This window comes from Cottoperca gobio, chromosome 9, assembly GCF_900634415.1.
Source record: "Cottoperca gobio chromosome 9, fCotGob3.1, whole genome shotgun sequence".
NCBI classification, from domain to species: Eukaryota; Metazoa; Chordata; class Actinopteri; order Perciformes; family Bovichtidae; genus Cottoperca; species Cottoperca gobio.
The window spans coordinates 10,122,302-10,130,078 of NC_041363.1; the positions used below are offsets into that span (position 1 = coordinate 10,122,302).

Here is a 7,777-nt window from a genome sequence, read left to right on the forward strand (position 1 = left end):
AAGAAAAGCCTCAGCAGGAGTCTCTCCCTCACGTGACCGATGACTTCGACAAGATGTGATGATGTCAAGTGTGCATCATCTCTTTTCAGCTTGATCACTCGTTTTTTCCATTTCTAAAGGCCAAAACCAAACAAAGAGCTCTCTATCCAACATCTAAACAACCGATCACACGAGCATGATGGGCAAGGGTGAAATCGTCTAATTATTACTGGAAAAACAAGTCACCTAATAGCACGCCTTGCTGCATCGGCTTAGAAGAAACATCTACATATTTAAAGCACAAAATAGGATGCGAACAGCTCTCGTAATTTTAATCAGGCTCCAGTTGACTGACTGCAAGTGAAATGACATTAAGATGTTTATTTTGCTTGGAGAACAAAAAGACACTGGTTGGAACGACCATATTTGTATTTCAATAATAGGACGACAGTTGTTACCAACCATCCACAGAATGAACAGTAACAGAAAATGACAGATCATTTATGGCAATGTATCAAAATGATGAAGGACACCTTAACATTTGTACAAAGACAGCAGCAGTCATGGAGGCACCCTGCACCCATACGGTCTGCACACGCCTGCTTGTTGTCCGATAACACAAATACAGTACAGACACACCAATGAATGCTTTTGTTACAGGATACAGTGCTATGAAGGGAATGTAACCATAAAGTCATTTCTTTTGAAAGTTGCAAGAACCAAAGTATTTTCTTTAACAGTATTCATACTTCTAGTCTGGGGCAAAGAGAGACCATGAAAGTAATGACATGGAGTAAACACAGTTCAGCTATTTATGAGCTGTGAGGATATTAGGGAACAGAAAGAAATGGTGGCAACTTATTGCACTTTCCAATTTCAGACAGTTAAAATAAGGCAAACAAAAGAGGCAGCTAATGAAACATTCCCAAATAGAACAGACACTTCAGTTTTAACAAGGTGAAATAGGCACAGCATATGAAAACACAGCAGAAAAAACAAAACAATATAGATGTTATACAAGATTGCTTGTGGAAAACAATGGCAACAATGAGTGGATTGGTAACGACACCGAATATCTTGCATAACAAATTAACTAGAATTAAAAGACAAATGGTTTCTGAAACTCTCAGAAACACAAACTCAGATTAGTCCCACACATTTTTGCATGAATAACTTAATACAGTGTGTAAAATATACCTCAGTTTATCTAGCAAAGATTGCGAAGAAGCTGATCAGCCCTATTAGAGGAAACATTGCATTGATTTTAGCATGAAAATATTTACAACTATACAAGCTATACAAAGCAGAGGTGAGAGCAAAGCAAAAATAAGTGATTGGATATTCCTATGGACCGTATACATACTATCCTGTACATTACTGTCATTTAAATGTCATTACAATTTACAGATTTCTTTTTACAGTGGATATGATGAAGGGCGTGTGCTCAAAGCGGTGTTACAGGATCTAAGAGCCTCTATGATAAAACACAGGTTTATAAACTAGCGTAACATAAGATAAGTAAACAAATCTAGGTGCTCCAGGACAACTCTTCTATTTTCACTCAACAATCGATCTTTAAAGGGATACTACGCAGGAATCCTCGCTACCTGTTGTAAACACAACATTCAAAGTTTGCCAGAACTCGTTTTTTTCGGCACTGTGTCCACCATTGTCGTAGCTTCCACTTGTATGCAATGCATGCTAGCGCATTCGTGGTGGCTACAAATCCACTGCCCAAAGGCTGATGCACAGTAACATCTTGAATAGAGCAAAATAAGAAATATATGTTGATACACCACCACACACTTTTGGTGAGGGTTTTCTTTTGTACGAGTCTATACATTGTTTTTTTTAGGGAAATCCTGCATAGTATACCTTTAACAATTTTCAATATCCTCATGACACAGGTGAGGACATTAACAAGTTTCCTTTTGTGCATCACCCGAGTGTGAAGAAAACCAGAAAGGGTTAAACAGAAGATACATATTTCTTACAGGCAAAAAAAGGAAGAAGAGGTTAAACGACCAGTGTGTAGGATTGAGGGGGTTTATTGGCAGAATTAGAATATAGTATTCATAACTATGTTTTAATAGTATATCACTTGAAACTAAGACTCCTTTTTGTTAGCTTGGAATGAGCCCTTCATATCTACATGAGGGAATCCTCTTCCACGGAGTCTGCTATGTTTCTACAGTCGCCCAGAATGGAGAAGAGAAGGCCTTTTGTTTTTTTGCGTTACCTGAAGGCCACCGTAAGTTCTTCTACACGCTTGGAAAGGGAAGGTTGAGCGATGCCACTAAAGCCTACACACTGTTCCTTTAAGCAGGTCCACTCAGAGGTCAAACTGGGCCACTTCTTTTCCCTGCTGGACTTCTCATTTCCATTAGCTTTCCTTTTGACTTTCTATGTCTTTCTCATCAAACACCACTTCTTAGCATTCCATCCGTAACCACATACATGCGCTGAACATTTTATAAAGCCTCACACATGCACTTTTCCTTCTCTTTCAGACCAACATCTTTGAAATCTATCATCATTATGTCTCTGTAAAATTGTGTCTTTAATAATTATATAGTCATACTTCCATTATTATCATTATTCGGTGATTTTCTATTCAAACTATAGTTCAGCTGGATGACATTTTGGGGATTTTAGGGTTTTGAGTCAGATTAAGAACGGCACCTTTCAGCTACAGGCTGTAGCTCCTCTTTCATAAGGCTGGGTCAGGGTTGACGGGTCAGGGTTGACGGGTCAGGGTTGACGGGTCAGGGTTGACGGGTCAGGGTTGAGGGTCAGGGTTGACGGGTCAGGGTTGACGGGTCAGGGTTGACGGGTCAGGGTTGACGGGTCAGGGGTTAGGCAGGAGTAGAGCTCTTCTCACTGGCCAGACTGGGTTTGGGGTCTGGTCTGTGGGGTTTGTGCTGAGGGCTGCTACGAAGGTTGTCATCCATCTACAGTACAGGATGTCCAGTTTAGTCAGTAAACATATGTACAAGCAAAAAATGATGTGATAATGATTGAGTATGAGACACTTTATATACTTTTAGTACAGCTGAGACTGTACCTGCCAAATGCACCCATGAACCCATGCAAAGAGACGGTAAAAAGGAAAGCAGAAGCACCTTCTCTATTAAGTTGGACTCTTTGTTTACAAGCTGCGTTAGTTTCTGGAGGTTGGCATCCATTGTTTCCTGAACAGGTGGGGAAGGACCTGGAGAGAAATGGCATAAGGGGACACCCACAGAAGAAGATAGCAGAGAGTCAGTGGAGAGAGTTAGGCCAATGAGCAACCACAGTTAGAGCAGATACAAAGAGCAAGCATGCAGTGAAACAAGGATGTGAGAAGAAAGAAAATGCTGGAGATGTTAGTTGTTTTGTGTGCTTGTGTATATACTTGTATGTAAAGTGAAACTTCCTCTGCATCTTTGTGTGTGGAGTACATTCTCAGTGTGTGCAGCAATCTTACAAGGGTGGTCCGAGCTGAAGTAGAGTGCAAGGATGTTGTCACAGAAGCTTGTGAGGTTATCCAGCTGTCTGAGGTGGCTCTGCAGAGGGCTGCTGGGGAGACTGGCTTTGTAAATTGGAGCCACAAAACCAAACACAAAGGCGTCCAGACTGGTTGGCCTACAAACACAAACAAGCGATATAGGGCGATGAGACATCAAAAGTACAAGTTTCAGTAGTTAACTAAATAAAAAAGAGCAAAAAAATAATTTCACTACTTGCAAATATTAATGTAGTTGAACTACCAGCAGGCTGCAAAACATAGTTAAACTACTCGTTTAATTACATGTAGTTTATTCCTTAACGCTGCATATATGGTCCTTTAAATGACATTAAAGAACTCACGTGTTGCCAAAGAAGTTGGTTGCAGTTCCCAGTCTGTAGGAGAGGAGATTCAGGCACTCTTTAGCATCACTGTAGATCTGAGGTCGACAGTGAGAAAGATTTACAGTTGTGAAAAAGTGGACTTTGCAGTCACACTTACAGAGTTGACACAACATGCGACTGACGAACCAGACAAGTCAATATTTACCTTTCCCTCCACCTCAGTGATTCTGTGTAGTGGCGCCTCTCCTTTGGTTAGAAGGATGCGGGAGAGGGCAGTGTTGGCATGGTGCATTGGGACGAGAAAGTTAAGAGGGAATGGCGAGCGTGACGCAAACCATGGCCGTGTCAGATTGGCGTAGTTTTCTGCATCCACCCAGAAAGTGTGCAACTGTGGGACACAAAGCATCACTAAGTATTAACAGTAGTCACAGGTTAGTTCTTGTCAGGGAACAAGCAGAAGAGAGATGGTGTTACCAGAGCTGGACGTAGTTTCTCTTCAAGCAGAGCGGTGTATGCCATGGTGTCTGCTCCTTGTCTGGCTGACAGTTCATAGTCTGCATTAAACCTCTGGAAGAAAAAACAAGAAAACTCTTAAATATAACAGTAGATCTACCAAATCTCCTAAAAGCCTTGGCATTCCTTCTTACCTGTTTTCTCAGGAAGTTGATAATCTGCGTTGGTTCTTGAACTGCAGAGTCTCCACACAGCAACTCTGGGACTGTTGCTGCAGAACAACAGGGAGAAGATATTACAAGTCAAGGCAAAGCTAGCAGCTGGTGTTGCATCTGCATTAGCATGTTATTATTAAGGTCTTGTTATTAACTATATACTGTGTAGCTACAATTTACATGAATTCACTCCATTTTGGAACCCAATTAGATGCATTACGACATTAAACATATGTTTTTCAAACTTTTCTGCCACATTTGTTGAGTCCACAAAATGTTCATGACTGCGGCAATTAAGAGTGTAAATTGTCATGTGATTTTAAGAATGCATACTGTTGTAGTGTAATGATATTTTATGATATTTTCAACAGTGTGAAAGAAGCTCCAAATTGATTATACATATTATATGAATATATTTAACAAATATTCCTATATCAGTCATAGAATTCCCCGTCGACCACAATGTATATAAACCCTAATCCATGTGGAGTCTGGACCACAACGTTATGCAATTCTGGTTTATAGGAAGCTGCAGCCCACCTGTTAGAGTTTTCCATGTCCAGTCTATAGGAGAAACTGTGACTTTTGCCCCAGAAAACTTGGCGTATGCCTGAAAGAAAACCCATAATTCAATTAGGAAAAAGATGGCAACCGTTTACAAAGTTAAATGATTTCAAAGTCTGACATAGATATTCTACTTGTACTATACTTTGTGAACTGTACAGCCCCAATGCAGGACTGTAATACTTCAATCAAGGTTAAGTTTTCTATGAAAATAATCTTGTAAAGCAGCTAAATGCTCATCAGTATGAATTTGGCACTGACTCTAAATGCAGATTTAGCACGAGGGAACCCGCTATACAGAATGAGAAACAAACAAGTAAAACCATGAGCTGGAAAATAATTGGGGGAAAAAAACACACCAAAATGAAGACAATAAGATGTATAACTAAATCAAGTCAGGCTGCAACTAACGGTTATTTAAATTTTATTTAATGCTAGAATTATTTTTATAAATAAGTATTTTTTTTATAAATAAGTAATGTCACACACTGAATGCCTGTTTTTGGTTGGTTGTGGAAATCAGTCCAGGTCTATCGCAGACAAACTGACACGTTGTAATTAATAAATATATTAGAGTAATGTCAATAAACCAACACAACCCAAAACATAATGCATTGTTATCACTAACTAAACACTTTGAAAAGGAGTGGCACACATGTCCTCTCTATCAAAAGATCAGTCAAAGTGTCACCCTGTGGCAACAGTTGTAACTGCAGGGATTCACTGACAGACAACATGAAAAACAGCCAGCAAACAACTCAATGTTCATTTTTCTGACAAGGTTATTACTACATTGGACGACAGCTAGCGAGAGAGACATGAATATACCCAAACACATTCAAATCGGAGCCTCAACAAGCTGACCTTGAAGGACCACCTTTTTGTTAAAAAAGAGAGTGACTTCTGACAGCCAGCCATTCGTGAAGTACAGACCACGTAGGGAGCACAGTTATGTTGCAGCTCGCCAAACATAAAACTCAATTGGAAATATCATTTTCTATCCTTCACATCGAGCTGAGTATGAAACTGCAGTAGGCAAAGTTAGCATGGAAGCTAACCAGAGATACACAGAGAAGACGCAAATAAAACCGCAGAAAAAACCTTTCGTCTTACAAGTAGGGCTGGATATAATGACCGTATATATTTTTTATACAAGCAGGCGATAACGTTACCAGGACTATAAGAGACTCGGTGTGGACAGAAGGCAAACCCCAGTCTCCTCCCCAGCATCTCAGCTCCATGGCAGCCGCCATGTTTTTGCTTCATAGAAGGAGCTGCACGTGACGTCACGACGTACCTGTCATATCAGAGGTGAAAGACTCTGACGTTTTCTGTTACAGTATGACCCACTACAGTATTTTTTTTGTTATTAGTATTTTTTATTGAATGTGTATATAAACGTTGTCACCTTTTCATGACTCCTAAATTAATAAATAATAAAAACCCACAAATGTATATTCATGTGCACCATAATATAATATAATTTACAAGCAACACTTTAATTCTCAGACACATAAAGACTGTGTATGTGTTTGTGTATTTGTATTTAATAGGATCCCCTTTATTTGGCTTGATGCAGATACATCAGCTACTCTTCCTGAGGTCCACACATAAATATAACAAAAATAATAATAATAATAATAATAATAATAATAATAATAATAATAATAATAATAATAATAATAATAATAATAATATAATAATAAGCTTTATTTGTATAGCACCTTTCATACAAGAATTGCAGCCCAAAGTGCTTCACAGCAAAAATATAACAATTAGTACAAGATTAGACAGAATAAGAGCATTTACAGTACAATAATCACAGTGTTGATGTAAATGAGTCTGAAGTACCATTATAAAAATAGCAGAATTAAAATAGTATAAAATAGCAAAATTAAAATAATATAATATAGCAGAATTAAAATTGTATAAAAATAGCTGAATTAAAATAGTATAAAATAAAATTGGAAATCATGCCTAGTTTCCCTATCTGTGCCGTACTTAACGACCCTACTGCCGGGAAATCACATTCATCACTACATATTTTGAAAGCATGAGATCAACAATGCGCCCCTGTGGCCTTTCAACTGGTTTACTTCTTTCGGTTAAAGCCAGTTTTTCTCCAATACACATTTATCAGAGAAACTTCCTCTTTTTCCCCGTGGTAAATCTATTTGATCTCAGGCTTTTCAAAAATACACACTCTGAAATTTATCTCAGTTACCTTTACACATTCAATGTTAAACCAGGCATGGCAAACATTTATGAAATCATTTAAATTAGTTTAAAGTGGCATAGAGTAGCAGCATTAAATAATTATAATAATAAAATATCACCATTAAAAGGCTAAAGTAAAGAGATATGTTTTTAGTTTACTTTAGAAGATACTGAGCGAGCTTGCCTCCATAATGTCTGCAGGTAAAGTGTTCCACAGCTTTGGTGCATAATTGATAAAGACTGCATCCCAGATTTTCTTTTGGATGTTTCTGGGAACATCTAATAAACCTGTAGTGGATGATCGTAATGTTCTTGGGGGCACATAGTTTATTAGAGAGTTGGCAGTGTAACTTGGTGCGGTTCCGTTTAGGGCTTTGTATACAAGAAGGAGGACCTTAAAGTCAATTCTAAAAGTTACTGGAAGCCAGTGTAGAGCGGCTAACACTGGACTGATGTGCTCTCTCCTCTTGGTTCTAGTCAGCAGCCTCGCTGCAGCGTTTTGGATGAGCTGAAGTCTC

General features: G+C 38.7%; 1 protein-coding gene across 3 annotated transcripts; it reads right to left on the reverse strand.

Moving 5' to 3' along the window:
- Positions 1-340: 340 nt before the first annotated feature.
- mtx3 (metaxin 3) lies at positions 341-6,339 on the reverse strand. 3 transcript variants are annotated; one of them, XM_029439278.1, is made up of 9 exons: positions 6,215-6,339; positions 5,019-5,088; positions 4,458-4,534; positions 4,285-4,377; positions 4,016-4,198; positions 3,829-3,905; positions 3,446-3,603; positions 3,102-3,190; positions 341-2,930 (listed from the first exon to the last, which is right to left on the reverse strand). In XM_029439278.1, exons 1-9 carry the CDS (start codon positions 6,293-6,295, stop codon positions 2,835-2,837), a joined length of 924 nt encoding a protein of 307 aa, XP_029295138.1. In that variant the 5' UTR covers positions 6,296-6,339; the 3' UTR covers positions 341-2,834. The 3 variants fall into 3 exon arrangements, with proteins under 3 accessions (XP_029295138.1, XP_029295139.1, XP_029295140.1); XM_029439279.1 differs by having other exon boundaries at positions 3,044-3,190; XM_029439280.1 differs by lacking the exon at positions 3,102-3,190.
- Between the last annotated feature and the right edge of the window lie 1,438 nt (positions 6,340-7,777).